The sequence below is a fragment of the Coturnix japonica genome, chromosome 11 (assembly GCF_001577835.2).
Source record: "Coturnix japonica isolate 7356 chromosome 11, Coturnix japonica 2.1, whole genome shotgun sequence".
Lineage (NCBI taxonomy): Eukaryota > Metazoa > Chordata > Aves > Galliformes > Phasianidae > Coturnix > Coturnix japonica.
In genome coordinates this window covers 8894341-8914501 of record NC_029526.1, presented here as the reverse complement: position 1 = coordinate 8914501, position 20161 = coordinate 8894341, and the positions used below count along the sequence as shown (strand labels likewise).

The 20161-nt window shown below is 51.6% G+C and overlaps 2 protein-coding genes across 11 annotated transcripts in view; both read left to right on the top strand.

Annotated features, from left to right (window-relative positions):
* The window catches only part of LOC107319257, a 44986-nt gene that overhangs the window by 12906 nt on the left and 11919 nt on the right, over window positions 1–20161 (top strand). For 7 of the 10 annotated variants that reach the window (XR_004308700.1, XR_004308701.1, XM_032447161.1 and 4 more), the window contains 3 exons: window positions 14258–14434; window positions 19186–19351; window positions 19450–19560. Coding sequence is in view for 8 of the 10 variants with exons in the window: in XM_032447161.1 (XP_032303052.1) it covers window positions 14296–14434; window positions 19186–19351; window positions 19450–19560 (416 nt within the window). In the remaining 2 variants the exon portion in view is untranslated. Of the gene's footprint in view, window positions 1–2887; window positions 3473–7227; window positions 11798–14257; window positions 14435–19185; window positions 19352–19449; window positions 19561–20161 lie in introns of those variants that run through there. The other 3 variants (XM_015873951.2, XM_015873957.2, XM_032447162.1) reach the window with 3 other exon arrangements.
* CEBPA (CCAAT enhancer binding protein alpha) lies at window positions 22–2549 on the top strand. The gene has a single exon (XM_015873947.2). It carries the CDS (start codon window positions 440–442, stop codon window positions 1412–1414), a length of 975 nt encoding a protein of 324 aa, XP_015729433.1. The 5' UTR covers window positions 22–439; the 3' UTR covers window positions 1415–2549.

The following is a 20161-nucleotide window of genomic DNA, read 5'->3' as shown; positions in this document are numbered from 1 at the left end:
GTGGAACGGGATCGGGCGCTGCGGGCTCCGAGCCCCCAGAGCGGGGGGGCGGGCGGAGCACAGGGACCGGGCAGGGCTCGGTGAGAGCGGAGCTCCCGAGGGAGGGCGGACGGCCGGGCCGGGGCGCTAAGACCCGGGGCGCGGTGGTCAGAGGTTCCCAGCAGGACACTAGAGGGCGATCCCCGGCCCTGCTGCGGGGGTGTATATATACGGCACGCAGGACCGAGGCAACCCACTAGGAACGGGACAGGCAGGCAGGCGGCGAGCGGGGCTCGGGCGGGCTGGGGCGGGGGACGGGCTCCGGGCGCGCCGAGCGGAGCCGCTTCGAGCCGAGCCGGGGGAGCGCGGGGTGCTGCGGGCTTGGCAGAGCCGCCGCCGCCCCGTCCGAACCCTGGATTGCCGGAGCCCTTCACCATGCCCGGCAGGCTGTAGGTGCTTCATGGAGCAAGCCAACTTCTACGAGGTCGATTCCCGGCCCCCGATGAGCAGCGGCCAGCACCACCAGCTCCAGACTCCCCTGCCCGGCAGCGCCTACGGCTACAGAGAGGCTCCCTCGGCGGCGGCACCTGCTGCGGGCGGCGCGGAGCTCGGCGACATCTGCGAGAACGAGCACTCCATCGACATCAGCGCCTACATCGACCCCGCCGCCTTCAACGACGAGTTCCTGGCCGACCTCTTCCAGCACAGCAAGCAGCAGGAGAAGCACAAGGCCGTCCTGGCCGGGGATTTCGATTTCCACAGCATGCACGGGGCCGGCGCGGCCGCCTCGGCTCCGGGGCACCACCCGCAGCACCAGCAGCAGCCGCTGTTCGGCTGCGCGGCCGGCTACATGGACGGCAAGCTCGACCCGCTGTACGAGCGCATCGCCGCGCCGGGTCTGCGGCCGCTGGTCATCAAGCAGGAGCCCCGCGAGGAGGAGGAGGTGAAGGCGGCGGCCCTGGCGGCCCTCTACCCGCACCCGCAGCAGCACCCGTCCCACCTGCAGTACCAGATCGCCCACTGCGCTCAGACCACCGTGCACCTGCAGCCCGGGCACCCCACGCCGCCCCCCACGCCCGTGCCCAGCCCGCACCACCCGCACCATCCGCACCCCCCGGGCGCGTTGCCCGCCGCCCCCGGCGCCCTCAAGATGATGCCCGCCGACCACCGCGGCAAATCCAAAAAGACAGTGGACAAGAACAGCAACGAGTACCGAGTGCGCCGGGAGCGCAACAACATCGCGGTGCGCAAGAGCCGGGACAAGGCCAAGCAGCGCAACCTGGAGACGCAGCAGAAGGTGCTGGAGCTCACCACCGACAACGAGCGGCTGCGGAAGCGGGTGGAGCAGCTCAGCCGGGAGCTGGAGACTCTGCGGGGCATCTTCAGGCAGCTGCCCGAGAGCTCGCTGGTGAAGGCCATGGGCAGCTGCGCTTAGCCGGGCCCTCCCGCTGCTCCGGGCGGTCCGAGCGGTGCCGGAGCGGGCTCAGATTGTGGGGGGTGGGCTAGTTTGTTTTCCCTTTTTTTTTTTTTTTTTTGTTTCTTTTTTTTTTCTCCCCGACAATAATGACCAATAAAAGAAGCCAGGCAGCTGTAGTATTACCAGGTCGGTGCCTTAGGGTTGACACACGAATAAGCTGAAAAACGTGGTGGGTTTTGTAAGGAGAAAGGAGAGGGGAAGGAAGAGATTAAACAAAAAAGCCCACGTGTCTACACAGGGTAAATGACAATAATAATAGTAACAGTAATAAAGCACATAGAGCAGCCCAGATGTGCCTTAAAGCTGCCTGCAGGAGGTCCGTGCCCTCAGCCCGCCGAGGAAGGAGCGCGGGGACGTGCGGGCTGCGGGGCCGGAACGGGGACGGCGGCGGATGCGGAACGGCAGCGGAACCGGGACCGTCAGCGGGACGGGACGAGCCGAGCGACGGACATCGGGACCCACGGCCAGCCGGGTTCGCGGACAGCCCGTCCCGGCAGCCGGACAGTAGGGCCGAGGGCGGCCCGGCGGAGCTCCCTGCGCCGACGGGGAGAGCGGCGGCGATTCGTACTGTATGTCACGACATGGCGAAGCACAAGTGAATAAATACCTATCGATGCGGGTATTTACTACGAACTCTCAGCGTATTTTGCTTTCTCCCAGGACATTCAGCTCCTCTCCGCGTCTGTGTCTGCCCAAGCTGTGCCTCATGTAATGTGAAAGCCTTTCCGTGTATACTAGCTACACTATTTTTATCGCGTTACTTAGATCTTTGCCATCACACCACTTTCTTATCTGGTGACAGAGACTATGCCCTCGTGCTGCAACGTTATTTTATTATTTGTGTGGGTGGGTGGGTGAGTGCGAGCTGCGCTGCTGCGGGCGGCCGCGGCCCCGTCCGGCCGGGGGCAGCGGGAGGGCAGCGCGGGTGCGTGCGGGGCGCGTGTGCGGCGTGCGTGTGCGGTGGGAACGTGGACGTATATGCACACATCGGTGTTCTGTTTTTGTTTTTTATAATTCGGGAGGGGACCGCATATACAGTTTTGTCGGATAGTCCTGGTTACATTCATAATAAACAGCATATACTCTGCCATCACCGCCCGCTGCGTGTTCCAGTGCTCGTCCCGGGGCCGGCCGGCTCTGAGCCCCTTTCGGCACCGCGGCCCGGGCCGCCGATCGCTCCCGTTTGCCCCGTTCGTGCGACGCCTTCGGGAGGCGGCGGTGTGTCTGTGTCTGTGTCTGTGTCTGTGTCTGTGTCTGTGTCTGTGTCTGTGTCTGTGTCTGTGCCGCGTGCAGGTGCGATCCCGCCGGGCGCTGCGGGGCCGGGGCGGAGGGAGCGACCGGGTGGGACGCGACGGCGTCGGGACACGCGGAGACGCCGCGCGGCCGCTCGCGGTGCCGGACCCCGCCCCTCCCCCGGGGAGTTTCGCCCCGGCCGGGCACACGGACGCCGCTCCGGGGCTCGACGCGGCACGACCCTCCCCCCTCTCCTTCCCCCCCGGGGTAACGGCTACCACGAGGCACCGGGCAGCTCGACCGCCGGCCCGAAAGGACGACCCCGCCCCGCCTCGGCGCGCCCGGGGTCGGGTTCGGGGCCGCAGCACGAGGGGAGGCGGCTCGAGCGGCAGCTGCGATAGGGCAACAGGGCCCCGCCCGGCGGAGGGAGCGCGGCCGGGTCGGGCCAAGGGGCCGCGCCGCCCGCACCAGGAACGGGGGGAACCCGGGGCGGAAGGACGGCTCCGAGGTGAAGCGACGGCCGGCGGGGTCGTGCAAGGAGCCATCCCACCGCCCAGCGCTTATCGGCGCCGCACGTGGGCGGGGCGGAGCAGCGCTCCGCGGGGACGCGGCGAGGAGCACGCGGTACGGCAGGTGCGAGGCCGGAGGGAGGAGGCCGGGAGTCCGCTGCGATCCCGCTGCGTTGCGGGGCCGTGCGGGCCGAGCCGTCCCGGCGGTACCGAGCGCTCGGTGCTCTGCTCGGCGGGATGCGCTGCGGGCACGGTCCGACTGCGCTGAGCGAAGGTAAGGCCGGGCTACTCCGCGCATCGTGGCGGTAGGGCGTGCGGCGGGATGAAGGAGTTTTACTTTTCGGTTAGATTCACATTAAGACGCATCGCTCGTTGCGAGGGAAGAGCTGAACTTTGCGGCTGCCGGACAGAAATACGGACGTTTGGTTTCTTTCCCCCCCAGCCCCGCAGAGCCGGGCTGCTGCCGGCCACGTGCTGCGCTGTGAGTATCGCGAAAGGTCCGTTACAGGCAGCAGAAGGCAATGGAGGTGCCCGCCTTAACACCGCAACAGTGCCGGCGGTGCTGGCCCGGCAGGGCTGCAGCCGCTAAACGTGTCCCACCGTGGCCGTGCAGACCTTCCTACCCCGACCCGCACCGCGACGCCCAGACCCTGAGCTGTAACACGAGGGACGGGATGGATGGAGGGATGGAGGGATGGAGGGCGGCCACGTGGAGCAGGGCGGGGGGAGGAAGAGAACAGATGTGTGCTCACAGTGCGCCCAGGTGAGAGGTCGTTCGTGGCCGTAATGAAGTCTGGAACGGGGGGTGGGGGTGGAACGACAAGATTTTGCAGTAATTTACTTTATTCCACTGCAACAGGGCAGTTTTTGGAGTACTCTGCAGCAGTTTTCCTGCTGGAAGGGGCAGTGGGAGTTGCTTTGCTGTTGGGTGGAAGCAGGTGCTTCTCCGTGCCGTGTGCTTGCTGAGTTTGACCCAGTTCGGTGGTGAAAACAATGAACGTGTAATTGAGTAAAAGGTTGGGGCAGTCCTTGGTATCTTAAATGTTGACTGGATCTGAGGAGTCAGCACTTACCCCAAAGGCGTTACAGGTGGAAAATGAGCGCGTGTTGTAGCTTACTGAGCATGTCCACAGCAACCCGCTTGTCTGTATGGAGCCTGAAATAAAAAGCAGCTTTTTGGAATAGGGGTTTTTGTAATGCCAGCTCTGCAATCTGGTTCTTACATCCACAGCACGCCGCCTGCCCGGTGCTTTGCTGGAGGCTTGGTGACCTCACCCTCTGTGCAGGAGCAATGGGCTGTTGTCCTGAGCAGCGTGTGGCTGGGATTGTAATTGGAAGGGAATCCTCACAAAAGGAAATCTGATTCATTTACTCTAAATATTTAACTGCAATTTTCTTACTTTAACACCATCCTATTTTACTGCAGCATTGCATCTTGCCTCCAAAATTAATAGTTAACCGCTGAGAAAGACAGGTCTGGCAGAATGGAAATCAGGCATTATATTATCCCATGAGTCATGTGCGTACAGAGAACCAAACAAGTGTTAGCCAATGGCTTTGAGCCCAAAATATGTCAAAGAGGAGATGCATATCTTCATTTATATTAAGTAGATAGAAAGCATGTTGCTGTTCCCATTAAGCAGGTTGGAGCCCTGCCACTGGCTGCGGTGGGAACAGGATGGGCCCATGCGGCAGGAGCTGACTCTGGCTACCTGCACTCACCATAGAGTAGGGGCAGCTTCTATCCTAGCAGTTGTTCCTAGTTAGCAGTAGGTTTGGAGACCTGCCCTAGTTTAGATGTGATTCCTTTCTTTGTCGGATGAATTGATTTCTTCTTTCAAGTAGGAGGATGCCTGGCAGTAGGCAGCAGCGTGGCCTTTGCAGAGCACTGCGAGTGGGGGACCCTGCTTTGTGCATTCAGGCCACTTTATTTGGCAAAATCTCAGTGGAATCAGGGAAAGTCTTTACTGAATAAATGTCTCAAAGATGTGACCCTGTCCCTCAGGGAGGGGAGATGATATGAATAGCAGTGATACACCCCAGCTAGGGGCTGGGAGATGAGGGCTGCTGCTGAGCTGCTGCTGGTCAGTGAGTATCACGTGCCTGAGCTTTCATGTACAGCCATATGCTCATCTATTGCATTGTAATTTGATGGCTGAAATGGTGTTGGAAACCTGCATTTTTACCTACTGATAACGTAACTAACTTCTTAAAGCTTATTTGTGTGTGGATGATTTCCTTAGAATTCTGATCAGTGGCAGAGGTTTGTTGCTGGCAGTGCTGTGCAGGAGCTGGCTACATCCACAGAGCTCTGTCTGTGACCCGAATTAGCCCTGCAAGACCTCGTGGGCCACACTGAGGGTTTTTGTGTGCTTTCTGCAGCAGGTAATGTTTGCTCTTCCCTTTCTGCAGCTGTAGGAGAAGAATTCAAATAACAAGAATGTTTTAGGGCTGGTGTGAGCAGCAGGTATTTTGGTATTTGCGTTCCATGCTCCTCACTGAGGGTGTTCCTTGAAGGTTTGCACACTGCGGTGCTGGACGCCTCCTCTGTGGGTTGCAGGTGTTCTCTCACTGCTGGGGAGGAGCTTTTGGTGCCGATGTGGTTGCTCTGTTGGCTCTGTGAGCTGTGCTGGGACTGAAGTGGGATATATTGAGGGGAGGAAAGAAAGAGGGCAGACATCAGCTGTTGAGGTGTAGGGGTGAGGAGATTCAGAGTTGATGCTGCAAAAATCTCCCTGACTTAGCTGGAGTGGGAGCAAGCCTCCAAAGGAGGGGGATCCAGGCCAGGGGACAGCCAGAGGGATGATAGCTTCTGTTTGAAGGCCTGGTGCTTGGAAAGGGCTCCAGCCAGAGCCGGGCAGGTGCAGTGTAATGGCAGGCAGGCAGTGGGCATGCTGAGGATGCTATTTTGTTAGCTTTCATGCTATATAACATCATCTGTTTATTTAGAAAAGCATGTTTCTCGCCCCAGTCAGAGTCATTTCCCGTGAAAAGCAAAGCGCTCTTGCTGGGAGCACTGCTGGGATCTGTGAAACATGAGAGCAACCAGGAGAGTTACAGAAAATTTTGAAACATAGGGGAATCCTTCCTTGCTTTTCTTTCATCACCAGTGTCCTTCCCTGAATGCCAGTGTGATGGGAGAGCAGGGCAAGGATGCAGTTCATGTCCGGGCTGTGTTTGTGTGCAGGTGTTTGTGATGTGCACTGTGGGCTGTACCCCCACCAATGCATGCAGGTGATGCTGATTAGCAGCTGCTGGCATGTTACACAAAAGTGAGGCACATCAGCTTTTGTGGACAATTTGTTAGTTAGGATTTAAAATGGCAAAGCTACTTCTGATCTTAGAGGAGCAAACTTGTACTGTAAGCAACTTTCTAGATGTCACGTATGACTGCATTAGTAGAGTCTGTAATCTGTTGGCAGTTACGGCTGCTGGAGCTTTGCAGTTTCATTAATTTTATGTGCTAATAAAAGGCTCATGGGCAGCTCCCTGTTACCAGCCAAAGCAGTAGTACTGACTAAAGAACCAGGGGACTTAACAAAAGGGAATGAAATGTGGAGGTCTTTTTGTTCGTCTTCTGCTTACTGCATTTGAGTGAGGTTTTCAAGTTTTTCATTATGTTTGTGCTTTATATAATAAAGGTTGGGGAGACATGGTTTGCCTTGAGAACTGCAGTCAAGTTGTAAGTTGTTGATGCTGCTGTGTGCTGTCCGGCCAGCAGGGCTGAGCTGATGGGTGTGAATTGGCCATGTAGACACAGTGCTGCTGGTACCTCAGGGCTCTGCACCTCCAGCTGGTCAGCATCCCACAGTTGTTAGCAGTGGGTGGTGAGAAACACCTGTGAGGGGAGCACCCTCATCCCAGGTGTGCTGGGTGCTGGCAGGCAGGGGCTGGGTGTGTGTGCCAGGAACCAAACAGGCACAGAGGGCAACAAGCCCAGGCTACCTTAACTGCAAATGAGTGACTCAGCTGTTTCTGCAAAGTTTGGAGTTTCAGCAGAATATTCTTTTTTTTTTTTTTTTTTTTCCGCTATGCTGACAGCTTTTCCACCCACGTATTGCAAACGTGGCTTTGTGCCATGGAGGTATTTTGGGATTATAAAGCGTACTGCGAGTTTGTAGGGTTGCGTATGAGAAAAGGTGCCTTCTAGATCTTGAAATACGTAGGTTGTAAGGAGACTGGGGGCGTAGGGGACTTCTTTGTAAATCCCAAGGCTCGGAGGAGATGGATCCCCATCTGTCATTCACCTGCTTTTATTTATTCCACTGAAAACCAGGCAATGTTTTCAGACAACCTGTATCTACAGAAATAGAATACTCTGAAATCCCCCAAAGTTTTGGCAGCGCTTTTATTGTGGGCAGTTACTCATTCACACACCTGGTACGTACTGTTGGTCCTGTTATTGTAAGGCATTCCCAAACAATCCTGCAGGGAAAATAAACTGCAGGGAGAGATACAGGAAATTAACCATAACAAAACGCAAAAGGTTTCTTCATCTGTCAAGTGTATTGCAATATTCAGTGAGTTACTGTACTCAGCTGAAGATGAAATTGGATGGAGTATGTGTGTAATGCTACTGCAGCTCGTTGAGCCACTGCCTGCAAATACACCCAAAGCCAGTCCTTGCTGTAAGGCTGTGCTCCTTGCTGTCGGTCTGGGACCACCACGTGGATCAGGCAGGGCAGCACTGATTGTGGAGGAGGACAGCCAGGAGCTGGGGTTGTTCTCAGTCATCCCTGTGCTCAGGCAGCCAGCTGTGGAATCCAAAGGTTTGCACTGTTGTCACAAATTTTTTTATGCCACAAATGCTGATGCAGCAGCAAAAGCCGCTATCAGGGGTCTCACCACATCATAGGAATGGAGAAGAGAAAGAGCAGAAATCCAGAGAAGTGCTGTTAGTGACCAGTAACCACCAGCGCATGGCAGATGGCTCTTGTGAAGCCAGCAAGGCTCTGGCTTCTCTAGACTGCCTGTAGTGGAGGGGCAGTAATTCATCGGTGATGTCTGCAGCAGCCCTCAGCTCGCTTTGCTGGTTGGATTTTGGGGTTTGGGGCTTTGTTTTGTTTCGGTCTTTTATGAAGTTACTTCCAAAGAAAAGATATAATAGAATATGACAGCATATGTTGAGCATAAAAGCTATCACGTTCCTCTGGGAGCTGTTGGAGGAGAAGTAGTCGAGCCGCTGAAATGCAACCCCACCACTACCATGAGTGCCCACCAGCAGCTCAGATCTCTGCGGTCGTGCTGGGCAGGTCTCAGGGAACCAAAGGGACAAGTGACTTTTGTCCCTGGCCAGCAGAAAGCCACCGGGCAGGGAGACAAGCTCTGCCTCTGTTTCACCCTCAGGCTGCCAGCGGGCCAGGGAACAAGTCCTCCCAGCACCTTGCACTGCGTGCTGCCACGCTGTCCTTGTGTCACAGCAGGGCAGCCTGGCTCCACCACTGGCTCCTTCAGTGTCATAAGGAGGGGGAACAGTCCTGCTCCATCAGTGGAGCACTGGCTCAGCAGCCTTTATCTCTAGGCTGAGAGTGGGGATTTGTGAGCCTGAAATTCAAAGTGAAACTGGTGGATGCGAGTGCCATGGGAACCAGAGCAAGCTGGAGGTTTACACAGATCCCCGTAGGGTTGGGGCTGCCGAGTTTCATATGGTGCTAGAAAAAAAATAGTGTCTCTGGAATAAAAATCTGTCTGTGTCTTGAGGCAACTGTGGGCACCTCCAGCCAGCACCTGATTCACTCCTGAACAGTTACCTGCGAGGCATCTCAGCTGGCAGACACTTGTCCGAGGCGCCCGAGGCCGCATGGGCTGTTTTCAGTTTAATCTATTTTTAATGTGGCGCCTTATTCCAAACTGCTGAGTTCTCACATTTCCAAGCCGTCATGGTAATAGGATTGTGCAGCCTTATTGGCTAGAGTTTTCCACCCCCAGTGCCAAACATTAGGCTCCTAAATCCATATTTAAATGCCTAAATGAGGCTGACGAATCCTGCAGGAGTCAGTAGGAACTGGACGTGGTCTGCCCCTTGGAAAATAACCAGGCCATTGGGTGTGTGAGCAAAGCTTTGCTGTAGGCACCCAAATGTTCAGGTGTGGGCCACTGTGCAAGTTGTTTGAGCCTAGCTACAAGTGCTGTATCCCCGGTACCTGAACGGCTCCAATATGGGGCACACTGCTATGAGGGGTGAACCTTCACAGCCTGCTGATGTGTGAAGCCTTCTGAAGGGGCACTGGAGTTGTGTTTTTATGCAGAATGGCTGTGTGTGTCAGTGTGAAGGACAGAGGTGAGATGAGTGCAGGCTGGAGCCTTGTTGGGAATTTGGAAGTGGGATACTCTGAGAATCGTAGCAAGTGCCCATCCTTTGCATTGACTTTGTGTCTGCACTACTTCCGTACCCGTGATCTAACACTGCATATTTTTACTCTGCTACCTCCTTCTGCTATTTCTATTTGTAGCACCCTGCTAGACTTGTTTCCAAGCCAATCCAAAGTTCTTCTGAAACTCCCTATGCTAACAGCAGCATGAAAGCAGAACTGCGCAGTGGCTGCAGCAGATATGGCAGGGGTTTGCTTTGAGCTGAGCGGTGTTGGTCACTTCAGCCTTTTGAGTTGAACTGAACGTGGGAATATTATCTGCCAAGAGAAGCAGCTTGTAGAAGTTGTGTTATGTTGCTTTTTTCATTGCAGACCTGAAAAACACTGTACATGGAACTTCCAGCCAACACTTGAAATACATGCTCTGATTGCTTTGTGTGGAGGGCTTGTTTTCATGTTAATATTGCAAGGTAACATATAAGACCATGAAAATACAACGTTCTTTCATCCAGACGAGGCAGAACTGATTTAGCTCGGAAGAGTGTTTTATTGCTAAATGAAAGTGTCAGTTCAGTTTTTATCCTGCTTTCGATAAAGGAGGGAGAAACAGTTTCCAGAGTCTCAGCAGAAGATAGAAGCTGATTCCCTTGGCTAGTCAATGGCCGTGTGCTAGAGACAACAGCAAACCACGTCCTTTTATCCAAAGAGCACAGATCCAGTGGAGGAACCTTGTTCTGTTGGCTTTGGGTACCCCATTACCTGAGCCATCATAGTGCTGGCTGACTGCTGGCCCAGGAGCACCAGGATATGAGCACTGGGCACCGTGCTGTGTAGCCTTAAGAGCCAGACTCCGAAGCCAGAAACGGAGCTGATGTGTTGAGGCTTCCAAGAACAGTATGTTTGATGTTTAGAGGGTGGCCTGAAAATGCAGGTGTTTCTGCCACCTCCTTCCACTCTCAGTTCCCTTGCCATCTCATCTGGAAACAGAAACTTGGTGCGTGCTTCATGTTTGCGTCCTCTGAAGGCTTCCAGTGTCTCCCCAGGGACAGAGCCAGCAATCCTGCTGAAGTAAGAGCTGCTCCCTCCTTCTGCCTGGCATCAGTCTTCTAAGTCGCTGCCATTTATTTTAGAGCATTCACTGGGGAAGTGGGTGACCTGGGTTCAGTGCGTTCCTCAATCTGTTCATCTCTCACTTCCCATGAGACAGTCTAACTGCCGGCCCCCCAGCTATTCTGGGTGAAGCCATGCCTCCCAGTAATGGGGTGTTTCTGCTTCCTTTCCCACTGTTGGTCAGCAGCTTTTTCCAGAGTGAAGTGAGCAGGGCTTCATGTTGTGAGGAGCTGTCAGGGTTCATTTGGCTTGCTGGGAGCTGGGTTCCAGACCCCACTCCTCTGGGCGTTCAGGGGTATCATCCCTCTATCTTTGTGTGCCTGTGAATGAGAGTGGAAAAATGCAGCTCCTTGGAGATGCTGGGCTGGTGTGGGTGCAGAAAGCTTGCATGTGAATCAGAGTGAGATCACAGAGTGCAGGTGGTTGAGGGAGAGGGACTTTACTGAGACTGGACTTCAGGGCTTAAGTCAGGTCTATAAACTGCCTCGTTTAAGGTATTTGTTTGGTGGTAACTCCTTGAAGCCCTTCTCTGCTTTTTGTTCTGCACCCAAGGATCCCAGTGGATCAGCCAGGATCTCTACTGCTGCTCTGATAAACATTTCCAAGGTTTATTAAATGTGCTCTCTGACGTTCTTTTGTGGAGACAGTAATTTGACAGTCATCACGTGAGAAACTCAGAATTTGCCATCTGGCCTGGCAAGACTTAGTTCTTCTCACCATTAATTAAACTGACATTATTGCACGCTTTTATGATGGTGGTTATGATGTGTCCTGTGATAACACCAGGGCCGGTACTGAGGCATGCACAGCACCTTCCACTCGCATGACGTTTGTGGGCGGTACAGCCGAGCACCTCCGGACTTCAGTGTCAGCTCTAATAACTGAGTTTCAGGGCCCCACTCAGGCACCTTCCCCTGGAGCGGGTTCTTCTGGTTCTGAGGGGATGGTTTCACAAGTAGGAAGATGTAGCTGGGGGGAAGAAGGGAGCAGCTGCTTGGCTGTAATAGAGTTGTATGACATGCCCTGACAGGAGATCTTACTGACCACAGCTTTGCCCTGCTTGGTGAGACTGTGACCATTAATGGGAAAGTGGATCGGCAGTAACAGATAGAGCAGGGAGCAAAAAGAGAGGAAGGAAGTGAAATAGAGTGACAGCTGAAGGCAGCTGCAAAAAGCAGGTAGGTACATTGTGGTGGTGGCTGGAGTGAGGAAGGAGGAAACTGAGCTCTAGGGATGAGAGAGGAGGTATCTGTATCCTGTCTGGGATGGACACGTGTGATGCCCAGCAGCTTAACCTGTCTGTAATCCCCCTTCAGACCCAGCTCCAGGTGCTGGATGGCAGAGTATTTCCTGTCTGCAGTGGTCTCCAAACTGTGACTCGGCAAATGGACTGAGATGGGTAGGTCTGAAGAAAATGCCTGAGTATGAGGCTTGGGAGAAGTCATTCCCAGCACTAATTCTTGCCATTTTTCTCCTCCCTGTCAGAGCCTTGGATGCTCAACTGCTCAGAGTTAACTCAGCAGCTTCAAGAGATTCAATAATATTTGCTTTTACCCAAATCCCTCGAAGTCTGAGGGAATGGAGACAGAATCAGTTTACTGAGATGAAAAGCCAAGAAAAGTAAATCATCCTTGGGTCAGGATGAGCTCTCATTTGAAGAGGCCACAGATGGCAGGGATGTTCATGAATCAGCAGTTTCACAGACCTCTGCCCATTCAGGGAGTAATGCATATAAACAAACATGAAAACGGCAGAGAGCCGCAGAGCTTTCCAGCTCCTTCCTGTTCCCTCCATGCAATTGAAGGGGCCCTCCTCAGAGGAGCTGGACAGAAAGAAAGGGCTGCTGCCCTGGGCTCTGAGCTTGTTCCAGGATGCTCATCCTACACCTTCTGCTTCAGCTGTGTGAGGGCCAGAGTGACGGCAGGATGTCCCCTCTTATCCCATTAGTGCAAGCAGGTATGCTCTTCAGTACAGGAGGCAGCTGCTGACTGGCCTGATGGCAGGCATTTGGAGTTATCTGAGATGAAGGAAAGAGGGGTGAGGTGAGGACATGAGCTATTGCACCATTGTGCTGCTGCAGGTGCAGAGCAGCTCCTGTACATGTGGGCAGTGTGAGGTGGGCCTGCCCCTGGTGTGCTCTTGCTCTTTGATACTTGCCCTGGATCCGCTTGCCCATGAGGCTGGGACCTTAGAAGGCCCCCAGAGCTCTATCATGTCTGGTGTTAAGAACGTTCTTCCTGCAATTATTTGATGTTTGCCAGATGTTATGCCAGGAAAATGCAGCACCAGAGCTATGCCAAGGAGCCCCTACTTTGAGGGATTTGTGTTTGTATTCTAGGGTCTGCTGACCAAGATGCTTCCAAAGTGATGCAGTGTCACTTCCATGCTGCCCAAGTGTCAGCCTGGGTGGTGCTTCTACTGGAAGATAACATGCAAGTGATGAGAACTGGCCAAGTCAGTGACTGCGTCTGAATTGTATTTGAGACTTTGTCATGGTTTGAACCAAAACAGGCTTTTTATAAATAGTCTATTTGGGATGAAACACAGCCTGAATCTTCAAACTATTGTGTGGGGTGGGAGCTGTGAGACTTCTTTAAAGCTGCCAGGCATCACACAGCCACAAACTGAGTGTGCTTCTGCTGAGGAGATGCTGCTACTGAGGCTGCTGGACTCTGCCATTCCCACAGGAGCAACACCTCACAACATGTCAACCCTAGCAATTATATCTAAGGAGCAATTGTAGTGGATATCACAGGAGATGTACAGGAACATCTATGGCATTGGGATTTATTATCAGTAAATCAGGTACTTCAGGTTCATTGCAAGGTTGGAGAATGTCTGACTGTGTGAAGGAGCTGAGGGAATTGGATGAAGTGAATTTAGTGAATGTATGTAGTTAGGTAATTAGGTTGTCATCCACTTTTCCAGGTAATAGAGAAGATTCTCTGAGAAAGACATTTCCCTGAGAAGTAACTACCTCATATAGTAAATTACTAGTCTAGAAAGCAGCTGTGTTTTTAAAAAACGTGTCCACCAAATGATGACAAGTTGGTTTGCTTAAGGAGAGAAGAAATGTGCAATTTTTTGGTGTTACCATTCTAAGGGTTTCTTGTGTTGGCGTTCAGACTCTGACAAAGTTACCTTTACCTGATTTGACCGTCAGTGATAGAAGGTAGCGGCTGGGGGAGGCCACATGCACAGTGAGAGCTGGCACAGTGCTGTGGTGGTGTGGACGTGCTGGGGGTGAGCACCTTGAAGAGGATCTTTCTGAGTGGTGCTATCTAGAGAAGAAGCAGCCTGCTGATGAGGTTCAGGAGTGTGAAGCACCGTAGGACATCAGGGTTTAGAAAGGGGTAGAAGAACTTGGGTTGGAAATGAGCAGTGCAGAGTGATGACATGCTTGATGGAAAACCAGCCTCGCTGAGTGAGCACAGTCACAGAGTGAAAAGCTGCCCACCGGGCAGATACGAGTGATCATATAGTAAGCAGGAAAATGGTATCAATCTAGTCACAGTGCTTTTTATGACTCTTAAGACATTGATGGATGAAGATTCAATGAAGAGAAGCTTCCTTTTTCTTATGTTTTGACATCTTTCAGGCTTAAACATGAACTAACTACCATTATCCTAATTTTACAGATGGGGACAGACAGGTTATGTGACATGCTCCAGGTCACATGAGCAGTGTGTGTCAGAGTGAGAAACAGCACCTGGATCTCTCAATTGTGAAGCTGTTGCTCTTGGCACTGCGTCACCCTGACTGCAAACAAAACACCGAGATTGACTTTGCCTGCGTCCTTCTTATGCCTACAAATGGTAAGGATTTTGAACAAATCAAAAAGAGTCACTCCTCCAATTTGTATGTCCAATCCTCTCCATGCAGTGGCATAATGTACCCTAGAGGAGTCTGTAATTAATACAGGTAATTACCCCTTGCTGCAAAGACTCTGAAACATCACTGGTTAAGAATCTAGATGAAACTTTCACCTTGTTTACTGAGTGCTTAATGCTGTGTGATTCAGGGTGGATTGGAATGATATCTACAGGAAAAATTAACTTAGAACCAAGATGAGCACTGCAAACTTCTTGGTGCCATTGTCTTGACTTGGCCACCTCTTGAGCTTTAGTAGAAATAGAAGTCAAGGAAATAATGAGGTAGGAGGTAGAGTTAGCTATTGTAGTGGAGTGTTTGTCACAGTTTGCCTTCTTCGCTCAAAAAGCTTTTATATTAAAGGAGTGGATATTGATGGCTTGTTGGCACAAGAGCATGTGTAGGTTCTAGGTGTGTTCTTGGTCTTTAGCTACGTTGAAGATCGTCAGGACTGGAATTTTCTAAAGAGCCTAAAGGACCATTACTCCCAATGCACAAGGCACCTGGACTGCATCCCACTCTAAGGCCAAGTCTCAGAACTATCCTTTGGATTCCAGTTCCCAAACCTGCTGTTGCTCCAGCTACGTACTGTGGGCTGCTGCTTTTAACCTGGTAGTGCTGCCTGAGGCACTGGGCACCTGGCATTTCATGACACCAAAGAAACACTCATTAATTGAAACTCATCAGGCTAACAGCTGCTTCTGCTTGCTGTGGCTCTATTTTCAGCTTTTAGCTCTGAAGTGAGGCTGACAATTTTTGCTGGTTTCTCAGACCTCCTATTGAGTTTTTCTAATTAATATTTTTGAACTACTTACATGTTCTCAAGTCTATGGTGATCCAGAGAATTATTATTACTGCTGGTATTATTAAGGCTAATAATACTGCTAATAACCTTAGTGAGCTTAGCAGAATTCAGTTTGACTGAACTCCTTGCCACAGATGAAGAAAGCTAACTTTGGTAATGTGAAGGGTACGTGACTGAGTTACCAGTACCTGCTGTTTACAGGGGGCAGGAAGAGTATATTTGCTCAAATGAAAAAGGTCAAGGCAGAGGCCCATTTGCTGTTTGTTAATAAGTAATCTGAAATACAACACAGCTTTACTGTAACAAATCGGCCTAGCTTAGCTGTCCTTCCATCACCATTATATCCAACACAATTCTAGATGAAAACGCCAGTTTAGAAATAATCCATGTTCTCACAGATTATTTTCAACATCTGTGCAGAGGGTTTGTAGTGGGGATCCACAGCAACAGCAGCAAAAGAGCCTTCTGTATTTTACTTGTTCTTGTCTGGGAAACTGAGCAAAGGATGAAATATTAGAGCATTATTTGTCTCCTGGGTCATTCTCCATGGAAGCCAGTCCAGAGCTGTGGTGGTAGCTGGTCCATTTACTGCACCCTGCAAAGGTACTGATGTAACCTTACAAAACCTCCTACATCATCTCAGAGCCTGGCCCATAGTCAGCAGTTAAAATTCAGACATGGGTGTCTGAGCGTATCCTTCCAAGAGACTGAGCACGTGTGCATTGCAACCTCTGCCTTGTCCATGGGCTTTTGCCAGGAAAGGTGGTTGTTGTCCAAGCAACAGTTGTCTTGAGATACCAAGCAGTGTTATGGGAAAGGGCTGGATTCTGTCCTTTGTGGTTCACTTACTGAGCACAGGCAGGATTCATTAGATGAGGTGTTCCTATTCATGAGACACTTAAAGCGCTTATCAGAAAAAAAAAAAAAAAGCAATACTGGCTGGCCAGCTGCCAGCTAACCTCAGATTCTCATTTATAACTCTTAATGTTCATGTCCTTCAGCTGCACCAGCCTGAGGCACCTTAGGTGTCACACAACTATTCCCTGAAATAGAGCTTGTGATGTGCGCAGCATGGCACTGCCATCCCACACCCACAGCACAGGTTTGAGGGGCTTTGGCACGGGCACAGCTATTTCTTGAAGGAAGGTAGCTGGGGTGCATGCACAAGTGCACACACACGAGGTCACCTTTGGAAACAGGAACCATGCAGATTGCAAACTGCAGTTGCTGGCTTCCTGAAATGTGATTTCAAGAGGCAATGATCCTTTTACAAGTCAGCAGCCCGGTTCCAAATGCCTGTTAACCAAGGTGGGAGGGAATGAGCTTAGTGAGGGAAGATTTTTTACTACAGAGCAGGTCCCATCTGGCTGTGAGCTCGGCATCTGTCTGGAACCAGAGCCATAACTAAGTCATCTTAAGCTCTTGGGCCAGCCCCCACTGGAGGCAATGGCAGAGGAGTGGTGAGGGGCTTTCTGCAGAGTCACTCACTGACTGGCAGTAAGCAGAGGACTGAGGCTGTGTAGCAGCTGTGGAAGTGAGGAAGACAGGATCATACAGGAGATTGTAGGGTCTTTGTAGTGGGATGGAAAGAGGATTTATGCAATTTGAGTGTTCACATGTGTTAGAAAACAGTGTCAGTGGCTGTTGGCTGCCAGGAAAAGAGTATTTTGGATGCCCCTCCTGTTAGCCTGATTGTTCTGAGATGCTGACAGAAGGGGAAGGGAGAAGGGGAGAACACACATTGGTTGGGGGAAGCTGGTATGGCTGGTGCTGCCCTGTGTCTGTACCTGTGTGACTGCCTGCAGCTGGATGGTTGGCAAGCAATACAGTTTGCAGACTGTTGAATGGATCTGATGTGCTGAGGATGTTTATCACAGAACACCTGGCGTGGGCAGAGGGGATTGTAATGGAATTGATACTTCTGTGAAATCTGGTTGAGCAAATACCTTCTGGCTGAAGCACGGCTAGGAGGAAGGTGGCATGAAGATCCTGTGCTGCCACGCTGCTCTGAAGGAACATGTGGCCATGCCGTATGTCACATGTCCTGGGAGGCAGAGCAGCAAGCATTACCTGCTGGCAGCCCTTGCAGAATGGTGATGCCACATGAAAATACACGTGTTCATTACTCATGAGATACATATTTGCTGCTCATCCCCACCTTCCCACAGCATTATACACCCAGGGTGGTGGAGCTTTATGTGCCTGTCCCTGGATGTTGTGCTATTTCCTCTTGCTCTCTTTGTTTGGGGTAACATCTGTTGTTTCTGTTGTAGTGTGTTTCAGGAGTCACTAGCAACAGTGATACACTGCACTATTCCTCCAAAGACCAGCGAGGGTTTGTTTCTTCCCCTGATATCAATGAGAAAGCTGGTGTATCTTGTACCTGAGGTAATGTGATTAGCTAGAAAATGTTAAGTATTCCCTGAACATCCTGAGCATTGGTTGTCAACCCCCATCAAACCTCAAAGGCATCATGATGCTGAATTTTTGGACTATACAGTCTTTTGTGGACACATGAGAGATGCATAATGGAAAGCAAGCTTAGTGCTGCAAACAGCACTACAGTCACACTCTGTTCTAACCAACAGCCAGCCATGATGCCTGGGAAATTGTGCAGGTGGCTTCAGAAAATCGTAAGTAGTCTATTATCACCAAGAAGGGGGAAAAAAAACCCTTGGGAGATTTCCCTCATGACCATCTGTTAATTTTCTCCTGAAACCATTATTGATTTCCACAGAATAGCATGCCTAGTGCCCTGCAAACAGCGCTGCGGATCAGAGCACTGCATTGTCACTGCTGGACCATGCAGCCTTCCCCAGCAGGAATTAGCATGCCCATGGCTTCCTCAATGTGAACCTCAACACTTCATGCCTGGCAGTCGTCAGCCTCAGACACAATTCTCCTGTTCTCCCATAAGCTGGGCTTTGCTGCCCCTCACACAGGGGAGCACCCTTCGTTCACCTACCAGCCTTCTTCCATACAGCTCCTATAGCCTGTTCTGTCCTAACAGAGGCCTTGCTCAAAAGCTGCCATATCTGCATTCGTTTAGAGGTGCTTAAGTGCAGCCTCAGGTCACTGTAGTATTTTGTGTTGTCTTAGAGATGAAATGCTGAGAGTGCTTGTCTGTAGTCCACTTTGCACTTATATTTTGACCAATAGATCCGTGTGGCACAGTAAAAATAACTGCCAGCCTTTGTGAAATGTCAGCATGCCATGTGTGCCCTGTGGCACCCACAGGCTCTGTAGCTAATGGTGGCCCTGGGGTTGGACCCATCAGGAACAGCATCTCTACTTGTGCCAAGCTGTGGAGGACATGAGATTGTTAGAGCAGTGACCATACAGCATGGCTGGCAGCTGCTTCTGCTTTTAGCTGGGAGTCCCTCGTGTTGCGCAGGGTAGGGAATGCAGTGACAGTCCAAAGGTGAGTGGTGGTGGAAACCCATGTTGGGTTACTTTGGGTGGAATTACACAGTTGAGAAGAGTTTTCAAAGCTTTCTCTTTCTTTCCACGTTGTTCTGAGATACCAAAGGTGCTGTCCTCAGGTTGTGGCCTGGGGGTAATGTGAACAGCTCTGCTCTTGATGCTGGCACCTGGGAGCAATTGCTAGATGTGGCTTGGCTCTTCCCTATGTTTCGTGTGTGTTCTGGGTGTGCTGAGCAGTTTCCAGAGGAACTTTCTAAGCACTGAAGCAAATGGGGAAACTGGCTGTGAAGCAGTTCCTGCAGTGAAATGAAACTAGAAACAAGTTTGCTTTGTGCATAAAATAGGGATTTTTACGGGCTTTTATTTGTGTATTTGCACTTGTGTGATGTTTCTTCAAGGAAATGTTATCATTTGTGCTTTTTTACAGTAAATGTCTCAGCATTAAGCTCTGTGCCTTTTGATTTGCAGTGCCCACTTGCCAGCTTCAGAGCCAGCAGTCCACACCATGTGCCCAATGCAAGCCTGATGCTTCCACACGAGGTCCAGAACTGTCAGTGTTGGGACCAGAGAGACTAATAGGAAAACTTAAAGTTTTTAAGTCTGCAGCCAGCCAGCCCAGCAGCTCCTCTGGAAGGTGAGTACAAGCAGCCTTTCTGTCACAGCAAACATTTAATCTGAATCATCAGTTGCTGTCAGCCAGAAGGTGACAAACTGGGTCGCTGTTGTCCTCAGGGTCGTTGTTCCCACCTTCCACCTCTTGCAGAGCATCCAGACGACGCAGCGGGGAGCTGGGCACTGCTTGCCAGCACTCAGCAATGTGCTGTTGAATCACTGGGCCACAAAGTAAGTGCGTGCGAGGGAGCGTGGCTGTTTTTCCTACTGGTTTGAGCATTCACATGGGAGTTTGAGAATCTGGACTCTGCTCCCAGGACTGTTTATGCATTTTACGTGGAACAGTCACCGGGTAACATAATCCCCAATCAAAGCCCTCAGGGGGTTCAGGCAAAGCAACGCCCAGTTTCTGGATCCTGATCAGAGTTAGGTGTGAAATGGGCTGAGCTGCTTGGCCCTGTCAAGACTGGGGCAGTTCTGGGCATGTATGAAGGTGGAACTCTAGATAGCTGAAGAACTGGAGAGTATTAAAAAAAAAGCTGGAGATTGAATGGGACAGACAGTGGGAATAACCTGGGAGCTGCAGCAGGATGTAGGTGTGGGCATTTCAAAGTGCAGATGTAGGGTAAAGCCTCACGTGCCCCAGTGATGAAGCCCTCTTACAGGGAAACAATTGTTCTCACAGATTTCTGAAGTAGCAACTTATTTACATAACCACTTTTTTTTCATGTCCTGTCCTAGTCACTGCATTTGCTTGGATTTCTTTCCACTAGGCTGCATGTGCTGAGCTGCACAATGGTGGCTGCCGTATGAATAGCTTGTTATTCTTACC